The sequence below is a fragment of the Apiospora phragmitis genome (genome assembly GCF_038363925.1).
Source record: "Apiospora phragmitis strain CBS 135458 chromosome Unknown utg000006l:1.0-5683423.0:1.0-5690449.0, whole genome shotgun sequence".
Lineage (NCBI taxonomy): Eukaryota > Fungi > Ascomycota > Sordariomycetes > Amphisphaeriales > Apiosporaceae > Apiospora > Apiospora phragmitis.
The window spans coordinates 3,259,448-3,275,263 of NW_027117404.1; the positions used below are offsets into that span (position 1 = coordinate 3,259,448).

At 52.0% G+C, this 15,816-nt stretch overlaps 6 protein-coding genes across 6 annotated transcripts; 2 read left to right on the forward strand and 4 right to left on the reverse strand.

Annotated features, from left to right (window-relative positions):
- Window positions 1–1,119: 1,119 nt before the first annotated feature.
- On the reverse strand, window positions 1,120–3,200 carry PG994_006273 (BCS1 N terminal-domain-containing protein; the record flags this gene model as incomplete). Its single annotated transcript, XM_066857682.1, has 2 exons — window positions 1,120–1,901; window positions 1,997–3,200. 2 exons carry the CDS (start codon window positions 3,198–3,200, stop codon window positions 1,120–1,122), a joined length of 1,986 nt encoding a protein of 661 aa, XP_066716951.1.
- A 1,361-nt stretch (window positions 3,201–4,561) lies between these two features.
- Window positions 4,562–5,099, forward strand: PG994_006274 (uncharacterized protein; the record flags this gene model as incomplete). Its single annotated transcript, XM_066857683.1, has 3 exons — window positions 4,562–4,614; window positions 4,714–4,859; window positions 4,906–5,099. The coding sequence occupies 3 exons, from the start codon at window positions 4,562–4,564 to the stop codon at window positions 5,097–5,099; spliced, it is 393 nt and encodes a 130-aa protein (XP_066716952.1).
- PG994_006275 (uncharacterized protein) lies at window positions 5,083–5,541 on the reverse strand (the record flags this gene model as incomplete). The annotated part of the gene is made up of 1 exon (XM_066857684.1): window positions 5,083–5,541. The coding sequence occupies one exon, from the start codon at window positions 5,539–5,541 to the stop codon at window positions 5,083–5,085; it is 459 nt and encodes a 152-aa protein (XP_066716953.1).
- A 1,970-nt stretch (window positions 5,542–7,511) lies between these two features.
- PG994_006276 (uncharacterized protein) lies at window positions 7,512–9,706 on the reverse strand (the record flags this gene model as incomplete). The annotated part of the gene is made up of 7 exons (XM_066857685.1): window positions 7,512–8,049; window positions 8,115–8,566; window positions 8,635–8,790; window positions 8,863–9,067; window positions 9,127–9,238; window positions 9,320–9,442; window positions 9,664–9,706. The coding sequence occupies 7 exons, from the start codon at window positions 9,704–9,706 to the stop codon at window positions 7,512–7,514; spliced, it is 1,629 nt and encodes a 542-aa protein (XP_066716954.1).
- Window positions 9,707–14,226: 4,520 nt separating this feature from the next.
- On the reverse strand, window positions 14,227–14,562 carry PG994_006277 (uncharacterized protein; the record flags this gene model as incomplete). Its single annotated transcript, XM_066857686.1, has 2 exons — window positions 14,227–14,414; window positions 14,463–14,562. The coding sequence occupies 2 exons, from the start codon at window positions 14,560–14,562 to the stop codon at window positions 14,227–14,229; spliced, it is 288 nt and encodes a 95-aa protein (XP_066716955.1).
- An 853-nt stretch (window positions 14,563–15,415) lies between these two features.
- On the forward strand, window positions 15,416–15,616 carry PG994_006278 (uncharacterized protein; the record flags this gene model as incomplete). Its single annotated transcript, XM_066857687.1, has 1 exon — window positions 15,416–15,616. One exon carries the CDS (start codon window positions 15,416–15,418, stop codon window positions 15,614–15,616), a length of 201 nt encoding a protein of 66 aa, XP_066716956.1.
- Window positions 15,617–15,816: the final 200 nt, after the last annotated feature.

The window sequence follows — 15,816 nt, forward strand, 5'->3', positions numbered from 1 at the left end:
TCTCACCTTGCCTGAGCGAGCGACTCTGGATAAAAAAACGTTTCATCGTTTTCTCTTGTTTTGAAAGACGATTTACGAGAAAGACTTAATATGAAACCAAGACCACAATGATAGCACATGTGGCCGATCTGGAGAGGGGTCCAGGTCGATGTCGAACGAAGTATGCCCGTTCTTTATAGAGATTCGGAAGGCTTACGAGTACGATTAATGACAATTCTTCCCCCTGCCGCCCTTTTGCTTCCACTCAGACTTGCATAATCTCAGGTGGGCAATCATCATCGTCATGATAGAATCGTTGTCAAACATTTGCTTGTCCATTACAGTCCAGGCCTGGACATGCGTCGGGCGGCCTGGCCTATGGCATGCTGTATATAATATTACATGGGCGGCCGTCCGACATGCGGGGCGACGAGACCAGGCGAGGGCAACGTTGCCATGAAGCAGAAAATCTGTTGGCGGGGAAGGAAGAGAGGTGATGAAGTATCAATGTGTAATGGAACGAAGGAAAGAGGAAGAGGAACTGAAAAAAAGGAGACGAAGAAGCACGATAAAAACCATGCATGGCCTACAGCAGGAAAGGAGTGTTGGTGTGTTTCTTTTTTTCCTTTTCATTTGTGTCCTCGTTTGTTTATCAGGGGTTTCTCATGTGTGCTCAGGAAAGGGGAAAGGAGTTTTTGCCAGGTGGTTCATAGGGAAAAGGGGCATTATACATATATTTTCGTCTGTACTAGGGCAGAGAAAACCAAAGCCAAAAGACTTGGGGCACACAAAAGCATACAGACAGACAGGCACACGGCATAGGGGAGGGAAAACAAGATATGAAGACAAGGCCTTCCATGGCATGACATCTTTACTCAAACATCCCAAAAGATTTGTTTTCAGGCATATCCATAGAATGAGTGTTTCACTCCGCATGCTACTTTTGCTTTCTTCTATCGAGCCCAATACGGTTGAACTTGGCAATGCCGGAACCAGCTGGTTGGTTTCACGACGGCGTATATGGAAAGTTTGGTCAGAACCGTATGGGTAACTTATTGATCGGTCTATCGCTATTGTCATGTCATGTCCAGGTAATCTACTTGAAAGTACCTGCTACTACCCAGTGAGTCGCAACGCTCTCTATGCGTCAACGCTGGACGGTGTACCATATCCCGAGTCCTTCTTACCGTGTCCCTGGGTGGCCTTGGTGTCCTTTGAGGTGTCCTCCGGTACGGGCGAATTGCTACCGTCACTGGGCTCCCTGCCCGTCTCCGTCTTCTTACTCGTACCATGACGCCGCTTGCTCTTCTTCTTTCGCTTCCCTGATTCTGATTCGGATGCTGAGTCTGACTTGTCTTCTTCGGAGCTCGACTCAGAACCAGTGTCAGGGCCAGAGCCAGAGTCGTGTGCGGTGGATGATGGCTTTTTCGACTTTGCTTCGCGTCGCTTCTTCTTTTCAGCCTTTGCGATTTTCTTCTTCTCTTTCTTGTCCTCTTTCTTCTTCCTTTCCTCCTCTGCCTTGCGTTTGTCCTCGGCATCCTTGAGTTCCTTCTCTTTGCGGTCCTTGCGCGTCTGCTCTATGAACTCTTCGGCCTTGTCAATAGCGGTCTGGGGGCTCCGTTTGTAGCGCATCAGATGGCCCTGTAGCTCGGCAGGACTAAACTCATGAGCCGGGATTCTGGAGACGAACTCGAGGGCAAGCGCGTCAACGTGAGCCTTATCAGCGGCGTGACTCTTCGCCTTCTCCTCAAGCTGGGCTTTCGCGGCCTCGGGGTCCATAGTGATGGGCATAACCTGTGGACCGTCATCGCCTTCCAAACGTGCAAAGATGGCTCGAAAGATGGACGCGATCATCCCCTCATCGGCTAGTCCAAACTTTACAATCATGTCCACACGCCCGGCCGAATCAAGGCTCTGTCCAACTTCTCGAGATGGTTCGTCGTCATGATTAGAACTCTGCCTTCTTGAGATGCGACACCATCCAGGATATTTAGAAGTCCAGACAGTGAAAGTCGACCGGGAGGAGTAGGGGCACTCGTTGGGGCACTAGTGGTGTTGCCGTTGCCGACCGAGGTCTGGCCAGGCTCGAGGGGTTCGGGGGAAGCAACTGCATTGGTGTCTTGGGTCTTGCCCACCTCGCGTGTATGCGTCAGACCGGCGGTATCGATATCCTCGAGAAGGACGACGCAGCGGCGGGGCAGTTCTGCAAAGAGTGTTGCCAGGTTCTCCTCGGTCGCAGTAATCGAGCTGAGACTGACGATATAGATGCGCATCTTGAAGAAACCCGCCAGTGCCAGGGATAGGGACGATTTGCCGGTTCCAGGGGGGCCGTACAGGAGGTAGCCACGCCGGTAGGGAATACCGCGGTTAGCATACCATCGTTGTGTAGTCGGCTGCAGATAATCCGTGACGTCTTCGATGAGGTCCTGTTTGGTCTGCTCGTTGAGAATGACAGTCGAGAAGGGACGGCTGGCCCTGGCCATGCATCGCTGCCACTGAGGCTCGGCCGTGCCAGATCGAGTGGTGCCGCGATAGATCAGCGTCTTATGTTGGTCCTTGTCGAGATACTTTTGGCGAGCCTCGTGAATCAACTCTTTGAGGATCCAGGGGTTGCGGCCGAGACAGGAAATGGAAATCTCTTCCTTTTGGCTCACGAGCATGAAGGAGTTTTGTTCCTTGTTGGCACTCCGTCGGAACAGGAGCAGCCGCCCCCGGTACCAGAAGTAATGACTGCCGAAAGAGGGAGTGTAACTCAGAGCCTTCTTGCTCTTGTCTGCGGCATTGCTGCCACCGACGCCGTCGTCATCGTCTTCGTCATCGTCCCAACGCCACAGATACCATGATCGTGAGTTCAGATCCGTGTTGACGACGAAGCGGCGTGATTTCTGGGCGAAACTCTGATTGGCGATCCAGGCCATCAGGATGTTGTAGATCTCGTCATCTGTGCGGATGTCGACGGTGGACATGAAATGGTTCTCGAGCTGTTCCCAGATGTGTTGGCTGGAGTAGTTCCACACCAGTATGAGAGCGCCAACGAGGATGACCAGGGGGATATACAGATTCAGGTTGATGTGAAGATATTTCTGGACAGCCCCAGCCAGGACGGAAAAGCCTGGGAAGAGGAAGTCGAGTATCACCAGGGGCTGGCTGCCGTCGGCACCGGCAGCGGTGGCCGAAGGCTGGTCCCAGCTCGCATGGGAGGAGACGGCGGGATTGGCCATGGCGAGAAGCAGATGTGTGAGGAAGTCAGGTGAAGTGATGCATGGGGTATGAAGATGGACCAGAGGATGACGGCCCTCTTATATGAGCACCCGACATGATAGGCATATATGCACTTGGCTGTGTGCTACGTCCTACATGTATGCACTTGGCTGCAGTGGTGAGTTACTCATACGGGTAGGTAAGTAGGTAGGCACTGACAGTGGGCCGTGGGTATACCTGCCTTAGCTCTCGACAAGCAGATCCTAGTCGTACCGTTAGTCGGATGCGCGGGTTGGTTTGTATCGCGTATAGGTACTTCGGTGCATATGTGTGGACTTGCGTGGCTAGACGCTCTGGCCGAATGACTAACTCGGTGATTGACTGGTGGGCACCGATAGGTAAGGTGGGCACTAAGTGGCTTAGAATAAATAGACTGGCCAGGCAGAAACAAGCGACTAAGGTTAGGCACATGCAATCAGCTCATGCTCTCGGAAGGACCAGTCCAATGGATTGATTCCCGCATTTGCTTTCTTACAGGCCAAAGATCCTTCGATGCCGGGGTCAAAATCCGGGGTGGGTCGACATTCTTATGCAGGCCTAACCCTCAAGGTGGTATTGGAGGAGTACCTAGGCAACAGTAAATACCTCCTACACCATAACCATGTGAAGGGACATTTTTGTACTGTATTTTTCCGTGCCGCGATGGAATACATGTCACCTGGGATGAGACAGTAATTATTACATAGGATAGCTACACGTAGCAACGGTATAGCTGGCTAGCACAAAGGAAACCAGCTTCTATCTGTTTTGGTTGGAAACTCGATCGAACAAAGAAAGGGCACGAATGGATGATCGATACTGCTTCCATATCGCACTTTACATGCGGTGCAAGGTAGCAGTAGTCCCAGCTGGCTGGCTGTGGAGGCAGCCAACAGAGCCATGCATGATGCTCCCGGTGGTGATGTGGCTCATCCAGCCTGCCGTACGTCCCATCCACTACTGTTGACCTACACCGAAGCTTGCTATCTGGACGAGCCTGCTGCCGTGCCTCTGTCTGTCTAACACACTTCGGAAACCCCCTTGTGATTCGGACGCTTCGCCGATTCGTAAGCCGGCAGATGCAGAAGCAGAATCCACACTTGGTCTGGGGAATGGATGATGATGCAGCAGATACGGCCCGGCACAGTCACATGATAGCGGTCAACTTGGCTATTGGAGTATGGCACGACAGGCACGTACATCGAACCTGTAGATCGACTGCCCACTGATTATATAGTAGAGAATATGAGATTGGAATAAAGTATAGGATAGGGTGCATGTATTGCTCCTATAGCACACAGATGGATGAATCCCGCTGCCCCGAATCCCAGCCTTCGCGAAGATGGTGCAAAGATCACCTGCACTCATCAACTCCGTAGAACTCCAACCAACCATGTAACACCGTAATGGAAAAGATAGAAGCAATAGAATAACATAGTTGAAAGGAAAGAAATGGCCGTGCACTATACAAGCCCTAACATAACCCCCTTACAGTCTTCGAGGACTTCTCCCTATTCGTTCACCAACTCCACAGTCGGCGGCCGCCACCTCTGCCCTGGCTGCTGCCTCGCCCACATCGGATCCGGCGCCGCCATCCTCGGCGCCGGACCACCAGGAAGGGGGCCCGGAACAGGCACGCCGTATGTCGGACGATCGCTGCCACTTCCATAGCCACCACCTCCATAGCCGCCGCCGCCGCCGCCGCCGTTGAGCTGGACGAAGCCCGCAGGTCCAAACGGATCACCGCCTCCGCCACCGCCGCCCATGGGCCCTGCCGGGCCCCCAGGGCCATACGCGAACCGCGTCGGCGAGGAACCCCGGCTGCTCCCGTCATCGCTATCACCATCATCGTCGCTCTCGTTGCTATCGGAATCCCATGACGGCGGCCAGCGACCGCGACGCCGGTGGCCCTTGCTGCTTCCCCACTCGAGGAAGACGAGTGGTGTCGATGGTGGTGCGGTTGCTGCCTGCTGCCCCTACTAGAAGAAGAAGGAGGGCGGCGAACGGCCCGCGTACAATGTGTGCCATGATACGGAGGGCCGGGGTGTTGAGCTTCTTGTTGAGGTGTCGGCTCACGCTGCCGCCCGACCCGTGCGAGGTGTTGGAGTAGCGAGACGACGACGACGACGACGACGACGAGGAGGAGGAGGAGGAGGAGGAGTGGCCGCCGGAGGAGTGGCGACTTCTGCCACTGCTGCTGCTGCTGCCGCTGCCATAGGAGCGCTCGGAGCCGGAACCAGACGAGTACGATGAGCGGGAGCCGTGAGAGGAAAGCGAGGCCATTGACGCGGCGTCGGAGGAGCGGTGGTGGTGACCACCCATCTTCCCTTCTACGTACCAGGGAATCGGCGATCAGGGGGGGCTCTTATGACGAAGGGGTTGGCTGGTTCGCTCAGACCGTGGTAAGCCTCGGCGGTGGTTGGTGTAGTAGATGGAGCAAGTGACTGAGTGTTTAGGTAGGGGCGATGGTATGCCCGAGTAAGCCTTTCGTTGCTTTGTTTGGTGATACGGTGTATGACTCTGTGGTATTGTTGAAGATGATGCCCTTGCTTTTCTGAGGCCCAACCAAGGTATTTCGCCCGTGGACTTAGGTAACTTATACTAGGTGTACTTTCTGTAAGGACGCCCTCTTGATGAGCATCACAAGGACATGAGCTTGGCAGGGGTAGACAGTCGAGGAGGTTGGGCAGGGCAAACATGGACTCTCGAGATCAGGGCGAGAGACAGGGCCTCTATATAAGATAAGGTGTGTGTTTCCCTGTCCATGTCTTCTCTGCCGCTGCTTGCTTCATTGTGTCTACTGCCGTTGTCTCAAAGACAGTGTGCCCGGTGAGTATGCGGAAGCAATCAGAGCAGAGCCTTATACCTGTTTGCGTTCCTACCTAGGTGTGTTCTCGAATCATCCACTCACATCAACGGGGCGAAAGTTCCAGTCTCGAGGCTCGCCCGTCCATCAGCATTCTTTCCCACATGTCGGGCGTGTACAGAAAACCAGACGCGCAAGCAGCACTCGAGCCTCGCGAGGCAACCAACTAATTTTGCCCGGGTGTAGTGAAGCTGATCGCGCTTGGTATCAACCGGTCAAGAGCCAAACGCGTGCCTGCCCAAACAATGTAGCTGGGCGTTAGGTGGGAGGCGTGCTTCAGGCAGGTGGGCTGTGTCCCGGGATGAGGGGTTTGGAGGAAAGATGGTGGGATCAGAGAGCCTCGTCATTGTCGCCCGTGTTTGCTGGGTGTTTCCCCCCCCCCCTCCAACAATGGCAACTTTTCTTCGGTGAACCAACACAACGAGGCAAAAACAGGCAGGGTTAAGGTCTGGAGAATGAGCCATTCCCGGAGAGAAGAGTGGCGTGCCAACTCGACCACGTGCAACCACACTGGCCAACGGCTGGAATCTTTAACAATCTTGCCCATACAGCGTTCGCCCTGTCTGTTAGTATGCCTCGACTGCCCGAGTATATGACAGTTGCAGCCAGGTCTGGGAGGGCCCATTTGGTTGAGCCTCAATTCAAGCTTGATAGGAGAAGAAGTAAATCGGGTCGGCGGATTAGGGGCTACATGTTGGGTAGGACGGACAGAAATCAGTCCCGGTCACATCTTTTTTTTCCCGCAGAGTTCGTATCATTGGTCTCATTAGCATGAATGTTGTTCCATTTGTCGGTAACTACCCAACAGACGATCGAGAACATCACCGTTTCCGATGCATTGACTTCGCCAGACTCCTCGTACCGATGCGCAGACCCGAGAGGGCCATATATCCATTCTACTTGTGCTGCAGGCTTCAACAGCGACCGTACCGGCTCCGCGGCTAATCCAATACCAGAGTCCTACCGTGACGAATCTTCGTCCAGGATGCTTGAGTATCTCGAGTAGATGCACGGTAGGTCGAATCATCCCCAGTCGAGAAGCCAGCCAGCTCCATTCAAGATGGCGCCGCCCGCGCGACACGAGACGTCGGCAGTAGTCTGATAGCGATCGGATAGGTGTGACCAGGTGAGGTTATACTCTTGCCCTTGCCCCTATTCATACAAGTTTGGGGGCAACAGGCAACATCGGCTGCCGCCATTTCATTGCTTTTACAATGCGATACCATTGCCCCAAAGCCATCCCCCAGGACAGCTGAAATCGTAGGCCAGAATCCGTGACCAATCCCAAGGTCCTGCGCTCATAATTGCTCAAAATGGGAAATATGTGATGAATTGCACCTGATAGGGTATAATGGTGCAACCCATAGTGTCGTTCATGCCCGTCCGTTCCAGATGCGCAGAAGAAAGCCGGATATGCAGAAAATCGTCAACCAATAATAACTCGTGCGCCCTCCTTCCCCAGAACTCCCCTCTCTTTCGGCTTGGGGCTGTGACCGCGACCCTTTTTGCGCCCAAATATACTAAACACACCACCACTAGAGCTGCTGGATTTGTCGTCGGGGGCCGTGTTGGCATCCGCTGGCAAAGTCGCGTCTTGCCTTGCCAGTTGTGACCAGCTGCCCGCAGCATCGATTGTCATCTGGATACCACCAGTTGGTGACTGAACTCGCATACCCGAAGGCTGCGACCTGTGGTGACCAGCCGCATACGAGTTTGGGTACGGCGGCAATGGAGCAGGCCTGGCCGGGCCTCCGCGCGCCTGACGAGGGTCGTGGGTAATGTGTTGTTGGGATTGCTGTCCTGCGCCTGCCTGGTATTGCGAAGGGTTGCCGTTGGTAGGCATGGCAGGTACGGCGGTGTTTACGCTCATCGCTTGTCCGTGAGTGTGAGCATTGCCTTCGGTCTGGCCGGCGCCGTTATTCGACTCAGGTTCGTTGCCGTCCCCGTTTTGCAATGCAGTAATTCTATGTCAAGTTAGCAAAGCCCGCTTCATCATACAGATGCACATTTTGGCATCCAAGCAACTCACTTGTTGTACGCCGCCACCGTATAATCAAAGGGCTGGAAATCGCGTTCAATAGAACGGTACAGCTCCTCCTCGCGGATTTCCTTCTCGGTTGCATCGTCCTTCAACTTCTCACGTGGCTTTTGTCTGCGTGCTCTTGCTTCCAACGGAGCCTCTTCGAGCAGTAACTCTTCGAGATCATATGTGGCATCAAAATTGGTCTTATCAGAAGAAGGCACAAAGACGGGCTCTACCTCCTTCCGCTCCAAGGCATCGAAATCAATCATTTGGAAGAACTGATGCCTGATGAAGCTATCCCAGGTAGACCCCATCCTTTTGTCCGGGTCAGCTGTCAGAGCGGCCTGGATCGCGTACAGGCAAGGGAGGGTGACGGGCGGCGAGGTGATGGGCCATTTGGGACTCGCGGCTTGGATGACGGCCGATAGACTAGATTCCGAATTTCCTTCGAAGGGGCGCTGTTGTTGTGCACTTTGTTAGTTACGGCCAACATCGGAAACGTACGCATGGACGATAGACGACATACTTTGTTGTATATACATTCGTAAAACAAAACGCCCAGCGACCACCAGTCGGCGACTACAGTGTAGCCTTTGCCGCTATAGACCTCGGGGGCCAGGTACGCCAATGTACCCGACTTGCTGGTGAGGACCTTGCCTGGTATAACATCTGACGCAACGTTCTGGCAGAAGCCAGTGTTAGTCCCAGTACCCCCGCATCGGTAGAGTCATGAAGGGTCGGGGCCAAATCTCACGAAATCGGTCAAATGGACGTGGCCATCCGCGTCCAGGAGCACGTTGTCTGGCTTGACATCCCGGTGTATGATGCCTTGTCCGTGAACGTATCGGAGAGCGCAGCCCAGCTCGGCAATCCAAAACCGCACTGCGTCCTCGGTAAAGGTCTTTCTGGAAATGTGAAATCGTAGATCGCCGCCGCTCATCAAATCAACCACCAAGTACCTGTTGTCGAGTCTGAGTGAAAGTTCTTCGTGGCAAAGGAAGTCGGGGGGGGTTCCTACATATACTCGATATCCTGGAAACTGTAGCGAAGATTGCAAATGAAGGGATGGTTCACATGCTCGAGCATGCGCCGCTCTCGTATTATATTTCTAACGCTTTCGGATCGAACGACTGCAACCGGGTCTCAGCTTTCGTTCATCTCCTCTCTCGATCGATCGATTGTAGGTAGAAGGGTGATGGGTTTGTACGTACCCTCATCTTTGCGGATGTATTTTAGGGCAAAGGAGAGTGATGTGTCTTTCCTCTCAACGATTCGAACTTTGCCAAACGCACCACGGCCGACGACTCGAAGTAGGCGGAAATGGTTGAGGTTTACTGATACGATTGAGCTCTGTCAGCGATTGTCTTCTCAAGTCACGGAGAGATCGCGGGTTGAAGGAATCCGTCAAGACGGCACAACTAAGAGGGGTTCACCTCCACCATGCCCAGAACCTAGGGTAGACATGGATGGAGATGCGGCGTTGTGATGTATGCAATATATTAATTTGCAATAGGATGGATGGGGTTAATGAGCAGTAATCCCGACATCAACATACCTTCGCCGTTGAGGTCAACGGGCTTGCCCTGACTGTTGCCCATGGCTGCATTAAGGGTTGCTCTCCCTCGATGCTGCTATTTGTCTGGGACGGATGGTCGGAGGAACTCGAAGATTTGAACAGTGAGCGGATGACGGAGGCAGGTGGATGGGAGAAAGCTGTCAGTCAGTTGTCGGTGACCTGGTTTGGGTTGGGTTGGCCAGGAGGGGCAGGCAAGGCGGTCGTTGCTCTAGTTAGGTGCTCGATGAATTAAGTTTCGGACCTCGACTCGAGATGTACTGGTATACTTGGGGTATGTATGGTATGGCAGAAAAGAATAATAATCGACCCCATCGATATGCCAGTCAACGATAGTAGTAGTAGTAATAATAATAATAATCCTGCTTGATTTCTCTCGCAAAAACCCCCTTCTTTCTATTCATTCGTTCCTCCCTAGACTTTCCAGACTTGCACGGTTCTGGAACACTTATGGGGGGGCCCTGATAAAGGATCGACGAGTGACGGCACGCAGGCGGAGGTAAGTAATGCGCTTTTGCACCGTACCTAGTGGCTGATTCCCACGTGTGAGTTACTTGCTACGACTCAGCCAGCTGCTACTGTGTACTACTTGTTGATGCCAAGTACCTACTTACATACATACATTCTATCGTGGTGGAAGGCTAGGTATTCCAAGACGGATCAATTCAGTGCAAGATGTACTCCGTAGACGGCAATGCAGAGAGTGCAGTAGCCGTAGGCAAGTGATAATTGAACATGAGAGGCACGCAGCGTGGGCAGCGTATGACAGAACAGGCGAGGGGATTCTGATGGTTGGTTTCTTAAGTAATTGCAGGTCGCTATTTTAGCTTAGCGGCCTGCAGATCAGTTCATGGGACACCTAGAACCCAGCCAGCCAGCCCAGACCCCAGTTTGCTCTCTCTTTCTTTCTTCTCGAGATGGCCCGCACTCTCGTTCAACTTTCCATGTCCATACTGTCTGTCTGCCGAATCGATATGTGTTCGTCCACTATCAAGTCTTGATACACTCTGCCTCAAACCAGCATGTTGCTTGTTCCTGTCTGATGATCGCGCGCAATCACGACGGAGATGCATAGGGTTTCTTCGAGCTGTTGCAATGGCTCCATCACAAGTGTCTACATGTACTTACCTTCCAACCTTATACCGTAGGGGCAGCACCCTTGCTAACAAGAGGTCACTGACAGCTTATGTTGGTGCCCTGCTATTTCCTATAGACGGCTACCGGTCGACATACCTACTGTACCTCCTGTCGGTATACTGAAGTCCGGTCTATCTACTCCGTAGCAGTCAGTACAGTGACCAGGGCTCACAAACCGGGGTTATTGATAGTTATGCATGATGGATGAATCCGTCAGAATACGAAGCTCAGGAGATACCGTCCATCAGGGATAAAATGTTTGTACATTCTGTAGGAAGCTGATTTGGGCTGGGCCTAAGCCTATGCATGGAAGTATCCCTGCTAGTGATAGTTACAAGTTGCCGGTGCGCAAACGATCAAGCGATCAAGTCAAGGGGTCCAGCTTTCAGCCCAGGATCACATCGGAGCATACATGCCAGTTTGGGATTAAACACCAAGCTATCGATTGAATGTTGAATGGGGCCAGCATATCTCTTGTCCAAGATATGCCAGCAGAGCTACATATCATATTGTCCTGAGCCGTCCTGGCAAGAGAATGCGGTAGTGATTGGCACGGAAGATCCCAGTAAACCTGTTCCGACACACTCCTCAAAGGACGGACCATTCCGTTGCACAATGTTCCCGTCGCGCAAGCAATTCAATAAGTCTTGAGATGGATCTAGAGGTAGGCATACGTATAGTACAGTTCAATCCCTGGGGTGTGGTACCGGTCGTCGTACGAGACTTTTAAACGTCTTTGCTACGGATGTTCGTCCGGTCACGAGAGCGGCCAGGCATACATAGGTTTAACCCCAGGATTGAACTGTAGTACTGCTCTTTTGTGCACCTCCTTCAAATCAGTCTATCGTGGGAAGATGAGAGTATTTGCATATAAGCTACCACTAGTCGTGCTGGTAAGCAGAGAGACCAGATGATAATGAAATACCACGAAGGCAAGACCTTGTACCAATATTTGTTTCGATACATCTCGTAGAGTTCAGCGACATTTCTTGGACTATCTGTGCGAAAGCTACCGTGTAGACCTTTCCATAGAATATTGACTGACTGAAATGATACATCTGGACTTGAGAAACCTGACTGAACCCTCAGATCTTGACCGGGGAGGTCTTACCGGTCCGCTTCCACGTGGGGAATACGTGCCTGAGTCGAAGCAATCTGATGTTTCTCTTTTCACACAAAGGGTGACACGATATGTTATTCTTGGGAGTCTCCGCACCAGTGTATGACAACGCTGGCCAACGAGGTAAATCTGCACCACCTTTCGATTCCCCAACGGTCTAACGCAGGTCAGATGTAGGGGCCAATCAGTACGCCGTAGGCTTGCTCTTGGGTTTGTTTGAACGTTATTGGGGAAACAGCCTAATAAGTGACTTTCTCTGGCCAGCGTAGTAGTTAGAAGTGGCAAGCAACCGGGCACTACGGTCAGTGCAATCAAGCAATAGCGGTGGTTTTTCTATCAATGCTCAAGGTTGAATTCCAACGACCAACGAACGCCTTCTCCCCGGTCTGGCCTCCCGACCTACCCTAGGTACAGTAACGTATCGACTAAGAGAAGAGGTAAACTACCTACATACTTAAGTGCCCCATTAGGTGACACTAGGTAACCTGAACCTGGAGTACTTTGAGTAGGCCGCCGGGAACCCGTGATGCTGAAGCCCCTTCAGGAACTTGTAGACTTAGTAGGTAAACAGTATCAAAACATTGTAACCTACGATGAATGTAGACGCGTGGAACAAGCAGATATTCTACGATTACGTACGACGCATCCAGAAGAATCCTTATCCTTGTGCTCCACGTGCCCCGGTATCCCAGTCCAACGGACGTAAATGATGTATTTACGGTATCCCTTGAGCCGGCGAAAAATCTCCTTGCGCTAAAAACATTTATTGTGGTATCTCGTTCGTACATAGCGGTGAGCACTCACTCGGTAGAGAGCCGCGTTTGACGACAGGATCCGGCGCTTCTCGAACTCTTTTAGTATCACCCAGTAATCTTCAGATAGGCAAACTCGATTTTCTTAAAACAGCAACCAATGGAACTACGCAAACACACACTCGCTGTTCGATGACCCTGCACAGTAATGAGAGGTAGAGTTACCGTCAGCTTGTACGGATACACACATGCAGACACGTTTCAGTCAGTCTTAGCGGCATTCCACAGCTTCAGCCTTCTGGAAGTTTTCCTGTTTGGGCGGGGGTTTCGAAGGGTCCGAGGTTACATCGTCAGCCCGTTCGAAACACGAGCGCCATGCGGGCATGCAGCAGATATGCGGAAGAAGAAATATTGGATCTCAGCTGCATCAGCTGCCGCCAAAAGCAAGATGACGAGAAGGATTCTGGAGCAATTCCAAGGATTCCATGGATTGCATCGGTGGTGGCTGGGGCGGTCTGGTTAGGCGGTGGCTCCTCCTTTCCGATACCCTCCTCCTATCACAGCCCGCCGAATCCCTATGGACCGTTCGGCATGTCCGTGAGGTTCTCAATATTGAAACGGCAAGGGGCATGCGATGAAGACTTGAAATCCCAGTGGCCCGTGCAGCCCAGCGTTCGAAACCGAAACCTCACAATTCATCACCTCATTCCACATCTATCATATCACTTTTGTTTATTCTTCGGCAGGTGAGATGCCATGATCAACATGAGGCCTGACTGTCAGTCGGTCAGTTACGAGAATAGCCTTGAAACTCCAGATGGAAAGTATGAACATCCTGGCAGCCCCGGACGTACCCTTTTTTATTTTTTTATTTTTTTTATTTTTTATAGTGATCTGTCATGATTGATGGCTGCAGGTAATCAATAATACGTGTCTCCCGTCTCTATCCTTCCGGGCTGCCGTGGACGTGATGCCGCCTGTCTTTACTGAGTTAGATGAACAGTGTCCGCCGGGGCTTCTTTGTCGCGTGAGATGGGAAATGAGGTGATTCTGTTATGCTCAGTCTACTCGGAACTGCCTGAATGCAGAATCTCTTTCAAGCAGAATTTTTTGAGAGAATCGGGGGACTGGATTGCGCAATGACAAGTGGGTGGGCTTATTCCTTTGCCGTCCCGTTGTCATCTAGGATTCGGTAGTCCCTACCCGGTACCAGAAAGCTCTTCCATGCTACAATGCTCAGAGGAAGGACATTACAATGTCTTTATTGCTCTGTTGGGCGTTCTTTCTTGTGCCAGTAGCTTGCTCAGAAAAAAACAGAGCAGTTCCATAAGAACCACGAAGCATCTTGAACACAACAGCTTTGTGGAAATTTCATAAGAAGCCTCAAGGGACCTTATTTGAGCTGTATTTGAAGGCGGCCATTGGCTCGTTCCCATGTGCTGTATTTAGAAAATAAATGCAACAAGCCCTCGCACTATCAGTATCAGAATCCGGATAAAGTGAATCCCCCAGCCCGTCACGATTGTAATACGGGTCTTATGTGCATAACTCCTTCCTCGTCAACACAAAGTTGCCAAAATGCGTAACCTTCTCGGCCGTATTTGCCAAGCCCTGTGCGCCGGTGCCGTCGCCGGCAAACCGACCATCCACATCCGCGCCCAACGGCCCCCCGGAGCAGGGCCCGGAAGCGGGCAGCGTCGTTATGACGACGATCCACGGACTATCTCAGAGCGATCGGGTACCGCACCTTAGGATCCCTGCTGGCGACTTACCCCGTGAAATGATGCGCATACTAACGGGAAAATTCGGTTGTCGCGGTTCCGTTGTCGAAGACCCTGTCTGGGGCCCGTTGTCTATCTCGAGGGCGAACATCGCGTCGTTGTCGGCAGTTGGTTAGTCTACGGCCAAGATGGGCCATGGATTAATCCGGCACAGATTAAGGTCCATGGTGCTGTGGATGGGGAATGGGGGTTTGAAGATGGCCGCTCTTGGAGGAATCGATGCCCGGGTTTAGGAAGAGATGAGATTCGAAGATAAGCTAGGAAAGGAAAGAGAGGAATGAGCGGGCTGTATGAGGTAGATCTGAGGACTTCTTGTACGTATATCTGTGCTTGAGAAAATTACGGGATTCTTGACGAGCTCGATGCCAAAGTCATTTTATTGTCGGGGTTTGTATCGAGGACGACGGAGAGGCAACCGCCCTACGAGATACATAGACACTATCTGTGACTCTGGCGACGAGTTACACTGTCTATCTATTAAAAATCCTCATCTGACCGTTATCATGCTGCCAACGCTCTCGTGAGTTTGCTTCGAGGCACATGCGTTAGATCTTGTGCTGAATGATGGCAAGCGAACACCAACACCGCGTTTCCCCTGCGCGACTCTGACATTGTATCAATTTTTATATATTCTCACTAAATTTATACGCTGAAATCGTACTTCCCAGGACAAGGAAGGAATCAGTTCCATCCAGAAGGTGTTCTAATATTCGTTTGCTACCGTAACACCTGAAAAGGGGGATTCCACAGCAGAGCTCAGCAACATGCCAATGTACACGCTTAACTCGTGAAATCGCTTGTGTACGCAGCCAAAGCAGAAGTGAGGTCCAATATCAGTCATAAGCTATAGTTGAGGCATACGACACAGCATGAAGCTCGATGGATCCTTCGGTATCACTGAGTGGCCGGGCATGTGAAGCCATGGTATGGTGGTGAGAGAAGAAATGGCGCAAGTGGGCTACACAGCGGCGGAGAGCAAGCGCTGCGCCTGCAATACCTGCGTCAGGCTGGGTTTCACGATGTCACAAAAACACGGCAAAACCAGCTACGGCAACGAGACCGGCAGCGAGCACAATGCGAAGAAAGACCACCGACTATGGGGCGACGGAGTTCCGAGGCGTTTGACGCCGTGCGTCTATTATTAAGGAAAGGACGACGATTGGCGCGGAGTTGCTGAAGCCGCAGGAGCCGCATGGATGGATTGGAGATTGAGTGCTAAAGTCACAGAGGCCCGAATCTATCCGAACGTGAGTAATCCATGGCTGCCCAGATTGACTCATGTCCTCTGATAAACTCGGCTTGAATTGGCATGATCTTTACCCAAAGGTCAAGGGGCAGCAACAGT